General features: G+C 39.8%; 1 protein-coding gene across 1 annotated transcript; it reads left to right on the top strand.

Moving 5' to 3' along the window:
• The first annotated feature begins 1,100 nt into the window (after nucleotides 1-1,100).
• Nucleotides 1,101-18,853, top strand: asmt (acetylserotonin O-methyltransferase). The gene is made up of 8 exons (XM_028591948.1): nucleotides 1,101-1,151; nucleotides 2,253-2,427; nucleotides 2,872-3,001; nucleotides 4,318-4,386; nucleotides 9,884-10,002; nucleotides 15,210-15,350; nucleotides 17,175-17,297; nucleotides 18,572-18,853. The coding sequence occupies exons 1-8, from the start codon at nucleotides 1,128-1,130 to the stop codon at nucleotides 18,787-18,789; spliced, it is 999 nt and encodes a 332-aa protein (XP_028447749.1). The 5' UTR covers nucleotides 1,101-1,127; the 3' UTR covers nucleotides 18,790-18,853.
• Nucleotides 18,854-25,186: the final 6,333 nt, after the last annotated feature.

Here is a 25,186-nt window from a genome sequence, read left to right as displayed (position 1 = left end):
CAGTTTCTGAGACTTCAGTCAAACCAGCACTGAACCAAGTGGAGAAAAAAAAGATGTGAGGATGCTTTCATGTTTACAATGTAGTGCTGGATACATTTCTTTAGCCTAGTAACTGGACCTACTGTTCTTCTTGCTGTATTTCAGCTTTGGGGAAGTCAAGTCCATTAGTTTTGTTGACACTGCTACATCGACATTATTGTCACAGCAAAACCCATTTCTTGTGTACTGTATGCTCATGATCTACTAGAGCATGTCTTGCATACACATTTAAAATAAAAAAAATCCAAGCTGACAACGATGTTCTGCCACCTTAACTTTCTCCTTTTAACACTGTCATGCTCCACTGTGATTCTGGTCATTTTTTGGAAATGTTATCTCTACACAAACTTACTTCCTCAAACCCTTGTGTGACGGATCAAGGTGACAACTTACCCAACTCCAGCTGTTGTATCTGTGTACTGTCCATACACAGCTGGTTTAATGAACTGTGGTGACGAATAATAGTCAAATTGATGAGTGTCTCTTTAACTTCATCAAGGCATGGGACATGACTGCCTGTGTCATTAGGTCGGATGCTACCATTAGTCACTCAGTGTGCAATCAGGCCATATGGCGAAGAGAAGGGGAGTATTACTTTTATAAGACACAGTTTCCCTTCAGAGGTTTGGTATTCCAGAAGCGTTAAACACATTTTGTGGTCATGAAAACTGTGGGAAACAGATCTGGTATGAGAATGCACTGAGTTAAAGTCTCCACCCGAGTGTGAGTGATAATGAACAAGGCAGCAGCATGTTGCCAGAGAGTTGTTTCATTGTCCAATGCAGACTGAGCCCCTGCTCTAATCTGGGTTATCTGGCTGTAATCAGCTTAGCCCACTACTGCTGCTGCTGCTGGGTGGCACTTTCTATCGCTTTGGTCTGCACTGCCATTCAAACACACCTGCTGAAGGGCCTCAGGAGTAATACAAACTAGCAGGAAAGTTCAGTTTGCACATAGAAGAGGTTGGAAGAGCGCAACATTCAGAGTCTTCTTTTCGAGGAGTCCTGGCCATGGCTGAGAGTCAAGAGACGGGTTCCTCTGAGGGGACACATGCTGCAGACACGTACCCCAGAAAAATACTGGAGTATATGGAAGGATTCCTCATCTCCAAGGTAAGACATTGTGATGTGCAGTGCATACACATCTTTACTCAGTTATTGACACAATAGTGTTCCCCTCCTCAGCTTGAGAGTTAAAAGCATTCCTGGAAGTTGAAATTGCAATAGCTTCAAAGCCACAAGATAGCGTTTCTTAAGAGCTTGATTAGTCAATTAGTCAATTGAGAGAAAATCCATTGTTAACTTTTTTATTTATTTTTTATTAACCGATGTGATTGTTGTGGGATCTTTGAGTTTTAAGTTGATGGCCGTACAAAGAAAAGCATTTTCAAGATGCCAACTTGGGCTCCAGAATATCATGATGAGCGTTTTTCCCATTGGACATATTATATATAATTGTGAGCTTAAACAATGAAAATAATCAATTGCAGCCCTAAGTCTCTTAACTGAAAAATACATAAAGTACTATTATCATTTGTAAAAATGAATTTGATTTCTTCTGGTTATATTTGGGGCCTTGTCACCAACCTCAAGTCAATTAACTGCAATTTACTATTACCTACACTATAATAGATTCTAGATGATCAAGCATTAATTGAATGATCCCCGTAAACATATTGTTACAGGAGCAAATGGTAAAAGGAGACGGACAAGAAAATGAGGACAGTAAATGAATAAATGAGGTGTAAAGGGAAAGTGAAAAGAATGAAATATGATATATGGAGAGTATGCAGCATATAAGACTACTAATGAAAACATTACTGATGCACACAAATACATCAATGAAATATACTGTATGTTCAGCTACACTCTATATGTCAAACAATCGTGACGGTTTGAATGGCTCTTTACAATGTGGTCGTTTCAATCCTTTACTGTGCTTTGATCGTGACCTACTCAGCAGAGTGTAATGAAGCACAATAAATGATCTACAATAGACACATGGATACGTTTGGACTTTCTGTTGAAATAACTGAAGCATCATTATAGTGCTGTCCTGATTAGTGTAAATATATAGTGCTATTATGTGACTATAATTTCATTGATCAGATCATTTAATTAGTGAACTCCGAGATGTTGCTGCAGATAGATCGATCTCTCTCTCTCTCTCTCTCTCTCTCTCTCTCTCTCTCTCTCTCTCTCTCTCTCTCTCAGACCGTTTTCTCCTCATGCGAGCTGGGTGTGTTTGATGTGCTGCTGGCTTCAGAGCGTCCCCTGTCTGCAGAGGAGATCAGTCAGGCGATCGGAGCCAGTCTGGATGGCACACAGAGACTGCTGGCTGCCTGCACCGGCCTGCAGCTACTCAACACACACCAGGACAAAGGACGAGGTCAGCACACACAGCTAAAATAAGAATAATAGCTAATAAATGGACTAACAACTTGTCCCTCTAAATAAGTTGAGTAGTAGTACTTACAGTAATGATGATCATTCTCACAGTGTTTCAGCACTACATAATGTAATACTAGGGTTGAAAAGGATATGAATGTGTAAAACTAAAATAGAATTTCACAAAAATTACCAATGAAACCCATACATACAGTAGAAGGGAAAAAAAAAAAAAATCGGAGTAGTCTTTTATAACATTTTCGTCAATTTCTCATTTTCACAGACATTCATTACATTGCACCACCTACGTGCACACCTCTCCCTCAGTCTCTGTCTCCCACATAGACATAAAAGGTCAAACTTTTGTCTCAACACCTGCAGTGATTCATTCACAGTCTCCTCCTCACAGTCTCCTCATACCTCCACCCCTCCCACCTTTTTTCAGTGTTTTACAGTAACACAGAGCAGGCCAGTGTCTACCTGACCCGCTCCAGTCCTGTATCCCTCTACCAGTCCATCCAGTACAGCTCCAGAACCATCTACCTCTGCTGGCACTACCTGACCGACGCTGTCAGGTCAGTACACTCAGCATGGCCTAGAGCTGCAACTACATTTTTTTGTCAATTCAAAGTTTAATCGTATAGGCTATAAAATGTCTGAAAATGGTAACAAAAGCCTTTCACAATAAGCACAAGGTTATGTGCAGCCCAAAGTGTTAATGTCAATTACAATTATATAAAACTCAGAAAAACAGCAAATCCTTAAAGGTGAGTAGCTGAAACCAGCTATCTTTTGACATTTCCGTCTTGATTAATGACATAAGCAATTAATCAATAATTGAAATTATTTTTCTTTCTGGTGATTAATCAATTGATTAATTGGTTTAATTCCTGTCGGACTTCAAGATGTCTGAGAAACTGGTGTCTATCACCCAAACCTTAGTCCCCGAGAGATATTTACCTGTTAGCTGGAGTATTTTCAAAAAGGAACTTGTTTTCCTTCAAATGTTCTACATATTACCTTTTGTTAAACTCTAACAAATATGGGTACGCCGTTGATTCGACGCAGAAGCATGAAACAGCCTTTACTTGTCGTGCAGGGCCATGCAGTTTGTGCTGTGATATCCAGGTACTATACCTTTAATATGATCTGTAACAATTTAAGATTATTTTGTAGAAGAACAATTGTTAATGACCAAAATATAATTTACAAAATGTAACTTGTACAAAATGCTGCACCAAAATAGCAAGCTAATAAACATAACTAAATAAACCATAACTGCTATAATAATAATACCAAGACAATGCTACTGTAAATAATGCACAAGTAGTATTCAATTAAATGAGCAAGCCAAGAGTAAATCACACACAGGTGGGCCATGAGGAGCTGTGAGAACTGCACGTTTGATTTGTAGCTGAAGGATGTGGATTCTAGTCCTCCTTTTCTGTTTGAACAGTGTCTGAAGATGGATTTTAGTTTCATTGTTATGTCTGAGGGAGGACAGCCAGCCGCTCTCAGACTGGATTCACTGTGGCTGACGAGTAAAGACCATCTGTAAGAAAAAGTGACTGCAGAAGTAAAGATGATATCTAAAGGATAAAGGCACCTTGATCTAAATGACTAATTAATCCCATGTGGGAGTGTGCAACAAAAAAATGTGAATTCACCTAGAGTAGACGGAGCATGATCGTGAATTCATGTCAGCACATTTGATCCACGTCAAACTGTGGCGATGAGATGAAGGTGATTTTAAGTAGCGAGAAGATCAATAACTAGACCCCATAATTTGTACACTCACTTAGCAAATATATGTGAAAAATCATCAAATAAGTCACATATACCCAATACATTTATGCCATTTATGAATATTTCTGCCTTTGCCTTGTTCTAGAGAGGGAAGAAATCAGTATGAAAAGGCTTTTGGAGTCACCTCGAACGACCTGTTTCAAGCTCTCTACAGGTAAGAAGCAGTCTTTGTGGAGCACACACAAACACACATACACACACACACACACACCAGCACGCACACATAAACACATTATTTTTTAACACATTGTCGCTCATTTACATTCCACCCGTCTCTCCATCTTAAGCTTGTCTGTCACTCTCTTCTCTTTTTCCCCTTTAACAGTCTCATGGGATTTATTAGGAGTCAGTGGATGTGTGTGTGTGTGTGTGAGAGAGAGAGGGTGTGGGCAGTGATGTGAGGAAGCTTGGAGCTGAGAGAGAGAAAATAAATCTGCCATTGTTCTTGAGGTCTTGTGTGTTTAGGGTTTCTAGTGTCCATAGTTTTTTTTTTTTTTTTGTAAAGATACTTTTTTGGGAATTTTTAGGCCTTTATTCAACAGCACAGCTGAAGACATGAAAGGGGAGAGAGAGGGGGAGTGACATGCAGCAAAGGTCCGCAGGTCACAGTCGAACCCCAGTTTGCTGCATCGAGGAGTAAACCTCTATATAGGCCTATGGGCGCCCGCTCTACCAACTGAGCTATCCGGGCGCCCAGTGCCATAGTTTTAACGCTTCACTGATCTGCTGGTCAGCAGTTTTCAGGGGTCACACGCTCAAAGTTTCACACCTTGTTCGCTAATCGGTCATGATTGGCCTGCCAGAGGCACTGTAGCCTACTGTAGAATACTGCCAGTCCCACAGCAACAGAGACTGTCAAAACTATACCACAGTGGAATAACTCGCTAAATATCCTCCCTTCTTGTCCTCATCATGGCATGATTTGGACAACCAGTACTTTAATGGAAGGGGATCTGACGCACATAAATGAATGATGAAACAGCTGTTAGAATGCACATTTCCATTATTATTTTATATTTGTAAACCGTAAAAGGAAATGTACCGACACCGATGTGCAGATGTATGAATTAGCTACACACATCACACCGGTAGAACCAGGAAGTTGAAATTTGACATATTTCTTTGCATGTGAATGTTTTTTGATTTCTTTTGATTTTTACACATCACACAATTTATGTTTATTATTTTGCTGATTGTTGGGCCTTTAAATTATCTCTGTATTTGATATTGTTGATTCATTTTTGTTCTTGTATCCTTTTAATAAGCAGCTGACAGATGATCTCACAAAAACTTCCTCATAAAAAAAAAAGATGAATGCAAAATGAGAATATTCAAAATATGAACCATGCACACATAATGTAGTACACCCTTGTGCAGATGAATATGTAATTCAGCTTTAATTGATTGCAAATGAAAATACCCCACAAGAAAAATTTAAACACCTGCGCACAATTGATTTAATGTGGAGTAGCAGTTGTTTGTCCCCGCTGATTTCTCCTGTGAATACTGTGGGTAAATAAGCAAGGGGGAAACAACCACTGAAGACATTCACTGCGTTCTTAGAGCGCTGTAGCAGGAGCAGGATGATTCAGAGCTGGCTGGATGACTCAGACTCCTGTTTATTCATCGCCGTTTAACCAGCTGTGTACTACACCTGAATAATTTACAGCCAAGTCCCGTCTACAGCTTGAATTCTCATGCTTGAGAAAGCAGAAAAGATTTGGACTCGCAAGAGAGTGTGAATTTAGAGAGCTGTTGAGATTTAAAAAACAAGACATTGCATAGGAAGCAGTTTTACGGAAGATAGCTTATTATTTTGTCCAAACCCAGATGCGTCTGATGGTTTCAGCCTTTACAGAAAAATATGATTTTCATGGAATTTGAAAAGTAAAAGTAGTTTCTGTATTGTGTACATGATAAGGGGTTTAATACTGAAATGGTTTGGTAATGCTTTCCTTGATGTGGTCATCACATGAATTCCTTGAGTGTTTATTGAAATAATTAAAACTAGAGAATTAAATACAGACATAAAGACGTCCAGTAAAAAAATGCAGTCTATTGATAAATGGAAGATAGTTACTAACCTATAATATATATATATATACAGTACAGGCCAAAAGTTTGGACACACCTTCTCATTCAATGTGTTTCTTTATTTTCATGACTATTTACATTGTAGATTCTCACTGAAGGCATCAAAACTATGAATGAACACATATGGAATTATGTACTTATCAAAAAGTGTGAAATAACTGAAAACATGTCTTATATTTTAGATTCCTCAAAGTAGCCACCCTTTGCTTTTTTTGATAACTCTGCAAACCCTTGGTGTTCTCTCAATGAGCTTCATGAGGTAGTCACCTGAAATGGTTTTCACTTCACAGGTGTGCTTTTTCAGGGTTAATTAGTGGAATTTTTTCCCTTATTAATGGGGTTGGGACCATCAGTTTTGTTGTGCAGAAGTCAGGTTGATACACAGCCGACAGCCATATTGGACAACTGTTAGAATTCATATTATGGCAAGAACCAATCAGCTAAGTAAACAGAAACGAGTGGCCATCATTACTTTAACAAATGAAGGTCAGTCAGTCTGGAAAATTGCGAAAACTTTGAATGTGTCCCCAAGTGCAGTCGCAAAAACCATCAAGCGCTACAACGAAACTGGCTCACACAAGGACCGCCCCAGGAAAGGTTAGAGACCAGATGAATGCCACACAGAGTTCTAGCAGCAGACACATCTCTAGAACAACTGTTAAGAGGAGACCGCACGAATCAGCCCTTCATGGTCAAATAGCTGCTAGGAAACCACTGCTAAGGAGAGGCAACAAGCAGAAGAGATTTGTTTGGGCCAAGAAACACAAGGAATGGACATTAGACCAGTGGAAATCTGTACTTTGGTCTAATTAGTCCATTTGAGATCTTTGGTTCCAACCGCCGTGTCTTTGTGCGACGCAGAAAATGGGAACGGATAGATTCTACATGCCTGGTTCCCACCATGAAGCATGGAGGAGGAGGTGTGATGGTGTGGGAGTGCTTTGCTGGTGACACTGTTGGGGATTTATTCTAAATTGAAGGCATACTGAACCAGCATGGCTACCACAGCATCCTGTAGCGACATGCCATCCCATCCGGTTTGCGTTTAGTTGGACCATCATTTATTTTTCAACAGAACAATGACCCCAAACACACCTCCAGGCTGTGTAATGGCTATTTGACCAAGAAGGAGAGTGATGGAGTGCTGCGCCAGATGACCTGGCCTCCACAGTCACCGGACCTGAACCCAATTGAGATGGTTTGGAGTTATTTCACACTTTTTTGTTAAGTACATAATTCCATATGTGTTCATTCATAGTTTTGATGCCTTCAGTGCGAATCTACAATGTAAATAGTCGTGAAAATAAAGGAAACGCATTGAATGAGAAGGTGTGTCCAAACTTTTCGCCAGTACTGTATATATATGTATATTTACAATGAGTATTTTTACTCATTGTCTGGCACACAATGAGTATGAACCATCCATCAATGACTGGATTCTTTAGGTTTATTAGTTTGAGCATATGCTGGTAACAAACCTGTTCGTCTCACATTGTCAGATCTAACTCCACAGCGCTGTGGACTAAGGTCTACATCACAACAGTCTCGCTTTACCAGACCATCCACATGCTACGGGCGGCGCTAAGCTCGGGACAAAGCAGCGGTGGCTGTGCAAAATGGTCTCTGGAAGGAACTTGTTTTGCACCCTGCAAAAGAAAACGCTACATACAATATTAAATTAAAGTTAACTGTTCACACAATACAGTAACATGAGCTATATAAATTAGCTGGATACATGCTTAAACGTAATTTGCTCTTACCAGTGTATTGCCATGTGTACTTCGTCCATAGCAATCCAATCGGTCCCAAAACGTCCCAGCTAGAGAGTAAATTAAGTAAACATTTTCTTTGTAAATCTTTACAATCATTCCCTTAAAGAACCAAGCAGGCTTGCCTTGTTGCATGATCCATATTCTTAAAAACTTGCCATTTTCAGTGTGTAGCTTTCTGGCTCGAAGTTTATTGTTGTTTCCCGAAGCAAACTGTTTGAGAACGGCAACACACAGAGAGCAGACGGTGAGGGACATCCAGTGTGCGAGCCAGGCAGTTATCCTTGAAATGTACTCCGTTTATCCAGACAACATACCTGGATAAACTTATATTCTAGTAGTGAAACCTGGGTTATCCTAATGCTGTGAAATGCACACTGTGCACTAATCGTCTTTGAATAAAATATTTTGGCAATTAGTATACCATTTTATATTGACAAAAAATGACACGATTGTGTGTGCTGAAAAAAGTACATCAAACTGCAACTTTGGAATGCTACTACCTGTAGAAAGTAAATGTAGAAATGTAAGCCACAATAATTTGAAAATGTCTAGCTTAGGCGCCCTCCTGTGGTAGGATCAAAGAAGAAACAGTGGATGAGACAGAGCTGAGTCAAGGACACTGACATGAATGGACAGAAAGGACACGTGAATTGCGCTAGCTTTCAATGACATTGTTACATTTGTCTACAAATAAAGGGAATTAAAGAGTAAGCAGTTTGTAATTACGATACTTTTTTTTTTTGTTCTACAAGATGTTCATGAATGTGTCTCAGCACAATGGGACAATAGCATCCACCAACAAAACATTTAAAAATCTACTAAACTAATTATGTAATGATCTGTGAAGTGAAATTAAAGTCAAAGTGGATCATACTTTAAAAGATACTGTACTTGTCATTCTTGTCTTCTATTATTGTTTGATAATAATGAAGAGGCTAAAGCATCAAGACTGCTGTAGTGATCAAGCAGGGAGTGCACAACATGTCTGTGCAGAGTGCAGACGGATCACAAACCAGGATGATGTTCTAACGATGTATATAAGGACAGAGACAACCAGGATGAGCATTTTTTTCCTCAATAGGGATGGAGAGAGGATGAGCATGTGCATGGAAATGTACTCAACCAGGGACAAAAAAGGCCTGCAGATGTTATCGTTGGGGGTCATTCGATAAATTGCACCCAAAATGTTCTCAAATTAAAGCTGACAGTCTGCTGTTTGGCCTCACAGTCATTTCATCTTTTCACATCCGATGTAATCAGAGTCTGAAGCCGCAACAATGAGTCACTTTCAAAGTTCCTCGGGAGGTCACTGTGTCATCTGAAGTTGGTTCATGTAACAGATGGCAGATCACTTTGCTGCTGTGAAATTTGGATTAATACAATTCTAGTGAACAGAGGATACTCTGTGTGCATGTGTGCGTGCGTGCGTGTAGCCCCATGGCAGGGCAGAGTGCTGGGCGATGAGGTGGAGATTCCTCAGAGCAGCAGCAGTCACCACAGGCTCCTTTATTCTGCAGCACCCTGTCTCTCTCTCTCACTCACTCATTCACTCTCACACACACACACAGTGCCTCTCCTCATCTACAAAGTTTCTCCCTGTGGCGACACAGTGTGTGTGCGTGTCTGTGTGTGTGTCTGTGTGTGTGCTCTACTGTTTATTGTGGACACAGAGCAAATTCAACCTTAGGTGTCAGAAAATGATAAAGTAAGCCCTAATACACAGAGACTGAAATGAAAGAGAGGCTGTACTGATATGACTTAACTGTGTTGTGTGTGTGTGTCTAGGTCTGATGAGGAGATGCTGAAGTTTATGCAGTTAATGAACTCCATTTGGAACATCTGTGGTAAAGATGTGGTCACGGCCTTTGACCTTTCGCCTTTCAAGATCATTTGTGACCTTGGTGGTAAGTGTGTGTGTGTGTGTGTGTGTGTGTGTGTGTGTGTGTGTGTGTGTGTGTGTGTGTGTGTGTGTGTGTGTGTGTTTTCATGTCACCATATCTAATTTCCATAAGGGTGTGGGTTCACAGTCATTAACATTTAAAATAGTTGCCTGCATGTGTTAACCCAGAGACAGCTGGCTAAGCCTCACACATTTAATACAGTCCAGTTTGTGTATGCACAGAAATGCACAACACACACGCAGTCAACTGTGACCTTTATTATGCCCCCCTCCAGCTTCTCTGAGTTAATAACTTTAAGCAAATCAGTCAAATTTCCCAACACACACACACACACACACACAGACACAACTCAAAGTCACCTCCACCTGGAGTTTTCATATCCAGTTATCCTGTCACAAATTCAGCCAAGTGCTACATTATTGTGTATCTGTCAGAAGATATTATGTTAAAAACATGTTTTTTTCTTAAGAGCTGAACAAATACAACAAACAACAGCAAATACAGTGTACAAACACATGGGCTTGATACTATTTAAAAAAAAAAATTAAACAGGAATTGATCATCCCATGATAGTTTAAACGGGGGCTTGTCCATCTCAAGAAAATAGTTTGCAGAAAACACTTGTTAATTGCAAAAACTGACATTTAACTGACACAGACGAGTAGTACTTCCTCATAGCAGAAACTTTCTGTCCCAGTCAACTCGGAGGTTTTGTCTGAGTTATTTGATTGACTATTGTAATGGTGCATTAATTATTGTATACATGTAACCTATGTGACTATTTATCAAAATTTTATACTCATGCATTTGTTTGAAAGCTGAGACAGAAAGTGGTCAATAAAAAGACTTGTCTTCTACACTGAAAACAACATAAGTATTCACAGAGTTGGAGACAACAGCGCAGTTTCCTGCTGAGACCAAGTGAAACCCAGCCATGTCTGTCACAACAGTCTATTTATTCCACCGTTCTCCTTACCAGGTAATGGCTGTAACACATGATTTTGTATATCAACAGATTTTTCTTAAGCATACAAAAAATATGCACATGCCAATAGATCATGTAACTCCAATTTGCTGCAGACTAATGTAGCTTCCATCCATTGTTCAAACAGCAGGAGACTGGTTGAATTGAACAGCTGTGAATATAAAATGTGAAGCAAGATGTTGCAGCCTAGTCTTTAAATATGTAAAGGTAAAAAGGTAGCTTCCTTGACTGATCTCCTGTGTGTGCTCTTCTTTGTCAAATCCAATTTATTTATAAAGTGCCTTTGAAACAGAAGATTGTCTTAACAAATGGTTTACACACAGAGCAAAGGGCACAAGGATAAAAAAGTGAGAAGAAAAAGAATGAACAGAGAAGGATCAAAAACAAAAAAAAAGTACAAATGAATCTTCTGTTGTCACAAGAGTTTCATCTCCTGTCATGATATGAATGCTAGGGGAAACAAGCTTTTGTCTGAGAGATGTTCACAGCTCTGTTTCATTTTTTCTCATCCTGTGTACTGAACTGAGAGCTGAATGTTGTCTCCACTCATGCACTCCTCCATTGGTCAAAAATAGACAGTAGCTAGATGATGGATGAATAACGTAGCAGTAATTGGATAGGAATAATGATTCTAATAATGAATATTCTATTAGTCTGTGGCTGTCAACATGCAAGACTATACTCTGTTATAATCATATTAAAATGATCCAAAGCATTAAACCCCAAATTCCCACTGAGTTAAAAATCAGGTTAGAGGTTGGGATACAAGCATTGTACAGACACTTAACCCAGACTGAATGTATTTTAGTTTAACATAATGGGTAAAAGTGCCTCAACATTAATCAAGAAAAGAAATTAAGAAAAACATGTTGAGTATAAGAAGTTATTTATTGACAAGTGAGTCTCCATTTTTCTAAGTTTTAATGATTTAAAACAAGTGTGCTCAGTAGGCAAAGAAACGTCAAGTGGCTCTCTCTACCAACTCTATTTAACACCCATGGGTGGCCACCTTCTGTGTGTGACACCGCAGCTGACCACACAGGGGAGCTGTGAAGCCACTAAAAGACAGAGACACACATCCAGGGCAGTCCTCCTGTCTTTTCTTTCCTCTCCTCTCCTCTGTGACTTTCTCAGCGTGAGGATTGTGTGTTCATGTTTATGCATTAAGGTGCACCACCAAACGGAGTGTGCACATGGACAGCAGGAGTGTGAAGGGAGTGACTGCAGTGTCCCATTAGGACTTTGTCTCTCACACAGCATCTGTTGTGTCTGCACACACCTGCTGCTCAAGTGCTCTGCCTGTTTCTCTGTCTGTCTCTCTGACTGTCCGTCCTACTTTCTGCCAACTTGCTGACTTTAATCCAAATCAGGTATCAGCCAGTCTGTGTTCGCATTCAGAGTCTTGATCATTTATATGATGAAGGTGGTTTGTTCTGTACTGGCTGTCTGTGGGAAGCCCTAGCTTTATTTTAATGTGACATTTAACACACATTTCGATGGTATGTTTTGTCTAAAAATGAATAATCAACTTAAAGGTTACTGCAATTCTAAGGAAATGATATTCCTGGTTTTGAAGCATAATGTTTTCTTCATGTTGCTACGTGTAACAAACATAGAAAAAAGTATTCACATAATTTACATAAGAAAAAGTCATGATACCACAATGGAAGCCTTTTCCAAATGAATGCATCCAAACTTTTATCATAGTAAGAGCAAACAAGAATTGGTAAAATGTGCTATGGATTCAAAGTACTGATAGTATATAATAAATATGTAAGTATAAATGATGATAGAAAGTATAGATAGATAGAATTGTTTCTTGGTTAAAATGTTCACACCTCTAAATTGTTTATCAGGTGGTCATAATTGAAAAACATTTAGTTTTACTCCACATTTTTAACCACATCAGAAAATAACCCGTCACTCAGCTTGATGATGAGAGCATGTTCTGGTTCTGTGTGGCGGTACAACTCTACAAAGTTTTTGAACCAGTCATCCAGATTTATACAGACTGCAGTTTTACTGTATTGAGATTTATAAGATTACAGATTTAGTATTGCACTACCATCAAGTTGAGGGACTTGCAAGGGACAGACAAAAAAAAAAGAATTTGATATATATACAGCGTGAGGCTGAGATATCCTTACTTTTAGTTCCTATAAATCAAGTTCCAAAAATGCTGGATCAAATACACTTCCCCCAGTGCATCTCAATATAATCTTTCATTAGACTCTCCCTGCGGTAAATGCCCATGTCTTTCAAACTCCATTACCCCCGTTTGTAGTCTCAAGCCGAGGCTGAGATAACCCTCTGTGTAAAGTCAGTGGAGTTCCCTCTCAGTGGTTCCTCCACACAGTTGAATGGAGAGTTAGTTGCAAGTATCCAGTTGCTGACACATTACAGATGGAGAACCTACACAGCCACTATTCTAAGAGAATGATTCAAGCCCCCCAAAAATAAGTAAGTAAAACTGACATTTAGAAATACCAGCACATACTAGTATTGTGCAATACACTAGATGTTGGTGTTTTTTTATTAATTAAATGATCACACATATGTACAAATGAATCTATATCAGATAACATACAGATCAAGTAAACCGAGAGAAAACAAAAGAGACTGTAACAATCACAAACACCCATCAAAGGATTCCATTAACAAACTGAGGCCGCCAGGTTAGCTCGGGGTCCTGTACAGCGTGTTGTTTGGTTTTGGTTCTCCTCGCTGCTCTTTGATTTTTGTCCTATGCTAACCCCTGTTTATTGTGAGTGTGTGTGTGTGTGTGTGTGTGTGTGTGTGTGTGTGTGTTTGCCTTCCTCCTAACACGACCTGCTTCTTCTGTATGTATCTGTACAGAAGCAGTAAGACTTCTTATTTTTTCACACACACACACACACACACACACACACACACACACACACACACACACACATCGATCTTGGTGGCTTTGTAGGTTTATGAGATCCTTAGTTCCTGTATTCCACCTCACTGCCTTCCCATCACTCTTTACCATTCACACATTCTTCTTCTATCACTTTATCTATCCATCTCATACACTTTCTCTCTCACTCTCATTGTTTAAAATTCGGTTTGCTTTTTGAAGCATGAATGCTGATAATAATGCTGCCAAAGCTTCAAGGAGAAATATTCATATTTTCACATTAAATCATTATTTTCGCCCTTGTGTGTTTGGGTGTGTGTTCGTATGCTCATTTCAATACCTTATTTTCCACTCAAATAATCAGGTATTACCTCCACCCTATAATGACTTACCGTTCTCTCTAAGAGGACAGACAATAAGCAGAGCAAAACTAAGAGTCTTTGGCCATGCTAGCAGGTCTGTGAGGCTGAGATAAATGCTGGTGTTAACATGCACAGGTACAATGTTTACCATGTTCACCATCTTATTTGAGCATTTTAGCATGCTAACATTTGCTAATTTACACTGATGTTTTGCAGGTATTTGGTCATAAACCAAAGTATTGGACAAAATAAAAGTTTGACCTGATGATGGCGCTAGATGAATAGTTGGATTTCCAACGTACAATTCATCCTCTGCACTAACCGATGAGTTGTCAAGACATTTCAATAAAAAACTAAAATGTGAACCTCATAGTGGTGTCCGAAGAGGGATTGCCAAAGTCAGTAGGATTCATTCCCTGGGGACCATGAATGTATTTATCAAATTCCATCGTAATCCCTTCAATAGTTTTGGAGATATTTCATTCTGGACCGAAGTGGTGGAACAGACAGACATTGCCATCCCTAAAGTCATGCAGCTAGCATCACCCCAAAAAAAAGGATTTTCAAATGCATTGAAATGTAAAGGTTAATATACAAATGCATGTGAAATAAGTTTCAGTCAGATAACAATCAAATTGTGCATCTGTGTTTGCTTTTCCTCAGATTAGATTTCTTAGTAGGATCCTAGACAGCCAAGCTCTGCCCTTTTTCTGTATAAAGTGTCTGTCTCTCAGTCACTCTGTATTCAGTTCAATTCAGTCTGCTTTATTGGCATGAATGTTAGATGAACCATAATCCCAAAGCAGCCACATACATCTGAATACCAATCATGCAAATAAATAATGGGTACATACCTGAAAGCATCTGTTCCGCTTGTGTGACTCCGTGTGCACGTTGTGCATAAGTGATGCACTACCTTGTTAATGAAGGTTGTGTGTATTCATTCAACTAAATGTAACACTCTCTCTTTCTCTCTCTCTAGGCTGCAGTGGGGCATTAGCCAAGCAGTGCACGTCAGCCTACCTGGAATGCAGCGTTACAATCTTTGACCTCCCCAAGGTGGTGCATATGTCAAGGAAACACTTTGTCACGGAGGCCGACCAGAGGATTAGCTTCCACGAAGGTAACGCCATTGCAACTGGGCAAAATCTCTTGACATTTATAATCATATACAGACACACACACACACACACACACACACACACACACACACACACACACACACACACACACATAATCATATGCAAAAATAGAAATAAGATGAAGTTTTAAATAATATTTGTAAAAATGGAACTATGTCAAAATGCATGCTAGCCTGCCGGCTATGGCTTCACCGAAAACAAAACAAAGCAGTGGCGAGCCAGTGAGTTTGGTCTTTGCCTGATGCGGATGCACTTCTGTAGAGGTAAAGATAATTCTTGAACTTTTTGGAATCCCTCCTTTCTATGTCCCTGGCCTTCATTACCAGGACGATTACAGATACAAACAAAGTTCTACTTGGCACGACATCACGTAAATTGTAGGAGAAATTGAAGCTTGCTAATTTACACAATGTTTGCTAATGAACAAGCTACTTGCAAGTACTGACATGCCCACAGCCATGAGCAACAAGTGGCTGGGTCTTGGCTGGTTTTAAAATTGTTCTTTATGTCAACAAATGTCCTGAAAAGACCAAAACCAACAATAAATAGATTCTGCTAACTAACAAGTTTTGACTGTGTAGCTTTTTCCTATGTGCAACACTGTTGCACTGGGCAACATGTTGCTTCATTAACATGAACATTTGCACTGCAGTTTATTTTGAGTAGTGCCATAAATACACACTAGTGCGCCATTTCTGTTGCTGAAAATAGTCCCCACATATGCACTATTTACTCCTGTATTTCCAAAACAACAGCAAATGTTCAGCAACAGGTAAAGGACCTCTTTCCTAAAAGGGCTCTTGGATTTTCCCACACAATGATAAAAAAAAGTGTTGTGTGTGCTTGATTTAAGAATAAGTGCTGAGTTGAGGTCTGGAATTTGAACTCCAACTGAATTCTACCAGTCTGCCACCATCAGTCTAGTTTCCTTCTAAAAGCATAAAGAGAAGACAGAAAACATATTGTGAAGAATTTTCTTTAAATGAAAGAGAAGATGAGTTGGTGTTTTTTTTATTTTACACTGAAATGGTGTGATGAAATAATTTTCAGAGTATATGTGGTATATGTTCAGTTCCATGTGTGCACAGTATTCAGTTCATATACAATCAAGTGCAACTCTGATCTGAAAATAGACACTATTGATGTTGTCACCTGTGTTTCTCCAAGTTCCCACTGAACTGTTGGTATAGGACTGAGAATATTCTAATTCCAATTTATACCTCACACTTGTGTTGTGTCGGCTCTCCAACAAAGCAGCTAATGTGGAAATAAAAAGTTCACAGCAGCCTGCGATCTTGAAAACCCAGAGCTAAAATCAATTCCTGCCTCTCCTGCTGCTCTCATAGCCGCAATTTTGTTGAACACAACGGGAGCTGTAACATGGAAAATACGACAAGAAAATGTACTGATTTTGTCCCTGATTTTTTTTATTAGTGCAGACTTCTGTGTGCTTTATTTCATGTTAGTTTAAACAATTGTGGTCACATTTATAATGGAGTGCGAGGACATATTGAATGGGGGACAAGCACACATACACATTTTAGTTTATACAGGGGTAAAACATGTAGCTGGAAATATGTTTTAAGGTCACATGCTTTCGACATGTGATTACAACAGACATCATCCATTTGTATTAATTATATTTGAGTATGCAACCCACTAATTTAATCGCCTGTTATTAATGTTGTCTCATTACTGAAAGGCTTGTCAACAGAATTAATAATTATGTAAAATAATTAACAGTGTCTCAGTAATTCAGTGCATTTGAATTCTGAATATGTGTGTGTGTGTGTGTGTGTGTTTAGGGGACTTCTTCAAAGACCCCCTGCCAAAAGCTGACCTCTATATTCTTGCCAGAATCCTCCACGACTGGACAGATGAACGCTGCATAGAGCTACTCAGTAGAGTCTACAAAGCCTGCAAACCAGGTTTGTGTGTGTGTGTGTGTGTGTGTGTGTGTGTGTGTGTGTGTGTGTGTGTGTGTGTGTGTGTGTGTGTGTGAAAGGGATGAGTACCATTTTTTCTTCTCCTGCTTGAAATTAGATGGCAGATTGTATCCCACAATGCAGCTGATCCCAGAAAAATCTGTCCTTGTGACTTTGATCAAACACACACACACACACACACACACACACACACACACACACACACACACACACACACACACACACACACACACACACACACACACACACACACACACACACACACACACAAACACACAGAGAAGCAGCAGGCGTTATTAGGAGGCAGAAAACCCTCTCATGCGTTTTTATAATGTGTATCTGGGTGTGTGTGTGTGTGTGTGTATAAGAGGAAGGAAGAAAAACAAAGGAATAAACTAATTAGGGAAGCCTAGTTACACTGGACAGAGAATACAACCTAGTATGAAGTAGTTTCTCAGACAGTAGTCTGTAGCAGACATTTTGACTTACAGCAGGAAAACCACAGGTGTTACTTATAACATTAATGATGTCTCTGTTCCAGCAATTATTGCAATGCAATGCAGCAATTAACAATTGCATTAGTTACACCTGTTGACAAGCCAAGATATCTGCAATGAAAAAGGTCTTTGAGAAGCTTTATCAGTTCTGCTGTAGTCTCGCATTGCCAGACCTTCCTCCACAGCGCCGCGGAGGAGGGTCTGGCTAGTCCACATTACATTCCGGGATGAGAGAAAGACGTGCTCTGGTTTATTGGCATTTCTTTAAACCAATCACAATTGTCTTGGGCGGGGCTAAGCGTCAGACGGAGCAACAGTGCCTCTGCAAAATAGCCTCGGGAAGGAATTTGTTTGGGTAGAACATGTCTATGTTCAAAAGTCGTGCAACAGAAAACTCAGATTGAACAGATAGTCTAGCTAGCTGTCTGGATTTACCCTGCAGAGATCTGAGGAGCAGTTAACCACAGTCCTCCTAAATCAACCGGAGTATAAAATTCCAACACAGAAAAAGCAGAAGGTATCGGACATCCGGCCGAAAAGAGTGAAATCCGGCAACGGAGCAATCCCGGAAATAGAATGTTGTGGATATAAACTAATCTGCACTAAAGCAACAGTAAAGCTATCAATAGCTATCTAAACTTTGTCAGGAAACTTGTTGAATCAGCCAGAGAAAGAAACCAAGAAAGAGAAAACAAACAAACAAATGAAAAAAAAGGAACAACCACACAAACAAAGCTGACCTTTTGGTCCATCCTGCAGGAGGCGCTGTGTTTCTGGTGGAGGCGCTGCTCCATGAGGACGGCTCTGGCCCAGTGACGGTGCAGCTCTATTCCCTGAACATGCTGGTACAGACGGAGGGCAAAGAGAGGACAGCTGCTCAGTACGCTGCCCTGCTGGCTGCCGTCGGCTTCACCGACATCCAGCACCGCCTCACTGGGAAGATCTACGATGCTGTGCTGGGACACAAGGAGACATGAGACCGACAAATAAGGCTACTTTCAGTGCCAGGACTGAAAACTTACACCACCTGGAAGAAAAATGTTCTACTACTAATACTGTACTATTTGGGATTTCTTTTTAAATGTCACCATAAGTTTCTTTAAATAAAAAAAGTTTCTGACACAATACCACATTATGTATCTGCTTTTTCACCGAAATCGAATGACTTATGAAATATGAATTACAGGTGTGAAACCTGACCTGGGCCACGGTCCGGACCAAACAGCCGAACCTTGGTCCCACGAAAAGAGGTGGTCTCAGTCTGGATCAAAATGAACCATGGCTCCTCTCATTTCTAGTGTGAAATATTGTTTGAATTATTCAGACTTTCGGACCAATTACAGAAAGTTCTGGAAGGCTGTCGTCATAACCAGATAAAGGAAAAATGAGCACAGTGTTCAGTTGTTTCTTTAAACGAACACCCTGTTTAAAGCTATAGTGCGTATTTTCTGCCGCCCCCATGGGGAATTCTAAGTAATGACAACAAAACTGCCGGCGCGTCCACACAATACAAGCCTTCTGTGACCGTGCACCCCCTGCCCCTCATTATGTAACCAAGGCAAGTCTAAATCCAGACAATCAAGTAAGAGACAAATCCCTGTGCAGTCGGATTCTGCTCTAAATTATTAGCCGCACACTGCAAATGTCAACCTATATTAGATGGTGTGCAGTGTGATCTTCCAGTCTCATCGCTAAGAAGATGAACTTTCTTACATATCTGTTCTCATCACTCAATCCTAAGCCCTGTGTCTGAACCCCTCGCCTCTGTCTGTTCTTTACAGCCTTGTAAAGCTGTCTTTGTACCAGGCTCTTCGTAATGATGGACGTGACTCAGTAAATCTTCTTCACAATGGCCCAGCCCATCTTTTATTTCACCTCTGTCCTCTTCTGCGCACAGGATGTATTAAAAATGTAGATATCAGCCTTTTATTAAAGCTCAGCTTGTCCTTGTGCGACACCTCTGATGGTTGAACTGCATCAACACAACACTGTCAGTGAGAGACTTCCACACAAGCATCCGTGAATATAATTCATATTCAGCTAAATGAATACTAACTGTCATTTATTATAAAATAAGCATGCCAAAAGATAATTGCACAAAAATATCAGTTGTCTGACTCGGCAGCTGAAAAAAAGATCATTATCAGCCTTTAGACACGGATATTGTCTTCTCTGTATTCAAAAGATTCCACCCCACTGTTCACTACTCTGTTTCTTTTCTATACACCCACTCATTCTCACTGCCCTCTCCATCCGCGTCTCTTGTTCTTTTTCTCCCAGTAATTGTGAATTCATTCAGACTTCAAAGTGCAACAAATTAGAATTGATGTCAAATCCTTGTGGACAGCTTTACAAAGAGTTGATCTAATGAAGGGAAATGAAGTGCTGAGGCTGAAGACATCTTGACCATGTGCGGAGACAATGATAGCACCCAGAGACCTGGTGCAGTTTCACAAGTGTCATGGTGGTGAACTAGTGCTGTGTACCACTTGGTGCCGGGTGTTGAGGCTTTGGAGAATTATATCTTATAGGATAGAAGTTAAAACGCTATTTCAGATAAAGTTGCAAACGTACAGGAAAAAATAAGTCCATTTGAATATGAGGCTGAATTTAAATAAATCCAAATCTTCAATCTTCCCTAATAACTTGATTTAACTTTCCTGCAATTACTAATCCTCCCCTCACACTAAAATTAGATTAGATGAGAAAGTCTTTGATGGAAAAGGTAAAAAAGAATTAACTTTCTCTGGATGAAATTATCCTACTGCTTTGCTTAGTAAAAGGAACCACTGGAAATCAGCGCTTTGTTGGATTTTTCTTATTATTCATGGGGAGGGGGAATTGTTTTCTTTATTTATAAAAGAAAAGCAGCTCAGGACATAATAGTAAAATATATATATAAAAAGCTTTTTTGAAGAATTATAGCAGGTAGTATCATTTAAAATTATTCAGTTAGGGAAATGAAGCTATAGCATATAGTTCAGTCAAGATATCCTTATGGGTAGGCCTGTAGTTTTATTTCTTTTGTAGCCTGCATGCCATTCACTCCTCTCACGCATGCTCACTCATTATTTCCTTGGGATTTATCTTGCTGCTCCTCGGTTACAAATCTCCCTGTAGAGTCTAAGCGCAAAGACTTTTTGCCAAGACTTAATATTCACATAATCTGTTCTAATAAACTTATGTCTTTACTTTATTCACTTGACTCTCCTGATTGAACTGCTTGTCAGTCTGAATGCCAAACAACAGTTTGGTTGCATTTAAACAAACTTCACAGATTTAGTTTTCCAATGCTGTAGAAAATTAGCTGTAATTCTGTGAAAGTATGTCTTCAAGTGCTTTCCCCCTTACTTTTCGTCAATGATTTAGACTCGGGTCAATGTTTTCCACTTCAGCAGAGAAAGGTGCATACATTTCTCCTCTCCACTTTTCAGTTCTATTTACTGCTCCATCTCATGTGGCCATTATTGTGCCAGCCTCAGGTTCAACCTGAGTGGGTTTTATGGATGGTTCTAGAAAGTTAGAGCTATAAAAAGAAGGGACGGCGATGGAGAAGAGGATAGGTGAGCTGAGGATGTTTAGGCACTACTCCCTACACTAAACATGCGACTCAAGTCCGACCTGAGAAGAAACAGAATTCCAAAATAATGCGAAGACATGGGGTATCCTTGTTGCCTAGTGATTTCTGATGCATGTCATGTAACCACAATGCCTCTGGTTGGATTCCAGACAGCAACCATGCTTCATATCAAATGAAGGCAAAATGTATAATTATAATAACGCAAAAATAGCGTTACTTTTATGTGTGTGATCTGATTCCTCACACATTCATCATCTCGTATAGAATCACATTCCCTTTTGGGAAATAGAGTAAGTTAGCAATGATAAAAACAAGAACTCTCCAGAGTATCTCTTAATTATGGCACAGTAAGTAAAAATGATGGCTTACGGCCATGCCTGTGTGTGTGTGTGTGTGTGTGTGTGTGTGTGTGTGTGTGTGTGTGTGTGTGTGTGCGCGCTGTGTACTAAACTCTTAAGGGACACTCTAAATTTGCTCCACAAGTCACGCATCTTTCCACCCTCAAGCTTCACAATGCCACTTTAAGATAACAACTTTAGGGCATTTCAGGGAACACACTCAGTTTATGCCCACAGACGCCGTGTGTTTGTGAGGACGTGTGTGTATGTGTGTGGTGCTTATAAGAGCTCCTGGCTCTTTTTGTGATGTAGTTATGTTTTCATTACAAAGTTTTCACAGGCAAACTGGAAGTTTAGACCTGTTTTCTTTTTTTTTTTGGGCAGCAGTCAAAATCTCAACGTGATCAGAATAGTTGCTGAAATACACACCAGGGAGAGATTTTATTTGTGTTTTTTAAATGTATATCTTAACTGTTTATTCTTCACATTGATAATCTAAACCATGCATATTTAACATGTTCCTTTTTATTTGGTAAAACAATTATTGCATCCTCTGCTCAAACATTGACTGTAATCTCTAAATTAACCTAACAACTGTTTTTCTTAATCAGTAACATTTGCAGCGTATATTGTGTTTTTGTGTCCAAATAATATGTAACTTACAGATTCATTAAAGGTAGTTTACAGCATTTGGTTTGGCTTTAGAAGGATTCATTATTGGAAAGAGTCTGATGTTAAAAGAAAAAAAATGTATGTCCAAAATGATGAATACATTTTGTGTGTGTGAACGAATTCAAAGCCCAGAACTTCAAGGTAACATTGGTTTCAACCTTTAAACCATTTCATATGATGAACATGTCAAAATGTAATTAAGATGTATTACATTTAACATTGAATACATTTGTCATGCAATTCTTTAGTGATGGAGAAATGAAATCTTCATGCAATTTGTTAACACATCAGGTTTCGGAGTTTCTTCTCTAAATTTCATCCAAATGTGTTGCTATAGTAATCTGATGGGGAACAGTTTTGTTCTAGAAAATAAACAAACTGCCTCGAAAACTGAAAACTGTTTACCTTATGTGACATGAACTATTTATTTAGTATTTCAGTTACATTGTCTTGAATGAGCAACAGGACCCAGATAGTAACTATGAAATATATTAAATAAAATGTGTTTGTAAAAAAAACTAAACAAAAATAACCATATAACCAGTAAAGTTATATGGTTAAGTCCCCCCCACACACACACACACACATGCACACGCATCACATAAAATCACACAACTCAATAAAAGTGTCTCTTGGCTGTAAGCCGTGCTTTGTCACTTCCAAACACTTCCATAATTCATGGGCCGCTGACAGCAGTATTGAACGGAGGACAAAGATGTCTGCCCTGTAGACTACACACATACACACACGCACACACACACACACACACACACACACAAAGGTGGTCGTAGATTTTCATGAGCTACAAAAACCGAGAAGCAGAGAATGTTAGTAGAGACCTTTGGAGAGGTGATGAAGCTCTGCTGTGTATGTGTGTGTGTGTGTGTGTGTGTGTGTGTGTGTGTGTGTGTGTGTGTGTGTGTGTCTGTGCGCGTGTGTTACACTTCTCCACTTGATAATGACTAATCCCTAATTTGCCCTTCCTTCTCTCTGTCACTTACTGTTGCTTCTGTTTTTGTATCTTTGTCCTGCCCCTTAGCGTGACTAAATACAGTCCGTCTCAAACACATACACACACACACACACACACACACACACACACACACACACACACACACACACTGGCAGACATGTTTCAGCCACAAGGTTGTCACTCCTGCTCCTGGCAACATATGACCCCCCCACACACACACACACACACACACCACCTCCCTAAAAAAGGACCAGGGACAGAAATACATCCATGTCCCTGTTTTGACATCATTTGATCCTCCTAGCCAAACTGAAGAACACACACACACCCGGCTGTTTGTTAGTTTGTTGGTGTTTTGTTCAAAATATAAAAGAATGTGAAAAAATAATTCCCACCAAAACAAATGTTATAAACTGCTGTTTATCATTACCCATCACTACGGCCGCACTTTGGTTCGTGGAGACTACAACATCCACGTCTGCTGCCCCTGCTGTGTTTTCACTTTTTTTCTAGAAGGAACCAGTCACTGTAAGGGTCACATTTATTTCCTTTTATTAATTGCATGCTTCATTCGCTGTTCCAATACCAGAGCATTGTAACTGTGACAACAAATAGAGTCGATATAGTGTGTTTTTCCTCTTTTTCCTTTCTTCTTATTTTTCCTGAGGGGATTCATTTTCATAATTTTCTACAGTCTGTACAAGAAGTGCACACACATTATTTTCATGTAGATGAGCATGACATTCATGTTGCATGTATTACTGCCATATAGTGTGTGTACCTTGCTATGTATTTTTCTGTCTTAGGCATATTAGGTCTGTACGAGCCTGAGTAATTCCTTCCCTCGCAGCCATTATCAGCCCAGTTCCAGCAGCCATACCGGATACACTGCTCTGTAGAAGAGCTCAGCTCATTTCATGATTCGTTCTGGTTTACCAGGATTAGTCCAGCCTGGATAACTGATCATTTCTACCATTTGGCACTGTTAAACAGAGTCATTCCCACTTGGTAATTGTCACATTGATTGTCACAAGCTTTGTGATGGCTGATGCTTTCCCCCTTTGGTTGTTACTTGTAAAATGCTGTTTTGGAAACATGAATAGATAATCTCAGCTCTGTGACCCAATGGCAAAAAAAGCCTGATATCATTCTCTGTAACTCTGAACAGTGTTTAAAGCATGGGTCAAATACTGAGCCACAATGGTTAAATGGATTCAGTTGCCATAGGTGATTACTCACAGAAGCATCTGGCCTTTTTGAAAGAGCACAGCTTGTTTAAGCCAACCACAGCCGGGCAGATTAACATATTTCCCATGATTGTTTTTATTAGTGTGTAAATGCCAGGGCAGTCCTCGCCCCTGAGGGAATCACAACGGGCGAAGCACACCGCCTGTTTGACGGGCAGAAAGGTGGGGGTAGCTAAGTAATATTTATAAGGCATAGGTATATCTGTAAGCCTAACTCTACATGCAAATACACACACCTTCTCTTCTACATATCTCACTACAGAGTGCCACTAATCTGTATTATACTGTCAAGTTAGAACATCCACAAAGGGAAATGACTCCCATTCATTTAATTCCACGGATTATTAGCCGCCTCCACTGTTGATTCAGTGCGTTGGCTTGAGCAGCAGGGATAGGGGTTAGGCTCAGCTCTGCTGCAGGACTCTTTCTCTGTCTTTTTCATACAGTTTTCACGGAGGCAAGGAATGGTTCAGGTTTTTGCAAAATAGAGAGCCAGTTTAAACCCAGTGACAACCAAGCTTTCACCAGCTGTGGGCATAAGGAGAGATAGCAGCAAGCAGTATG

The sequence above is a fragment of the Perca flavescens genome, chromosome 11, assembly GCF_004354835.1.
Source record: "Perca flavescens isolate YP-PL-M2 chromosome 11, PFLA_1.0, whole genome shotgun sequence".
NCBI lineage: Eukaryota > Metazoa > Chordata > Actinopteri > Perciformes > Percidae > Perca > Perca flavescens.
Note: the sequence above shows the minus strand (reverse complement) of the source record. Positions and strands in the feature narration are given on the sequence as shown.

Bases quoted from the DNA above. Each gene is read 5' to 3' on its own strand.
- asmt (XM_028591948.1), top strand. From the start codon at position 1,128: ATGGAAGGATTCCTCATCTCCAAG. The intron at 4,387-9,883 runs GTAAGAAGCAGT...GTGTGTGTCTAG, and splicing joins CTGTTTCAAGCTCTCTACAG to GTCTGATGAGGAGATGCTGA. The intron at 10,003-15,209 runs GTAAGTGTGTGT...CTCTCTCTCTAG, and splicing joins GATCATTTGTGACCTTGGTG to GCTGCAGTGGGGCATTAGCC.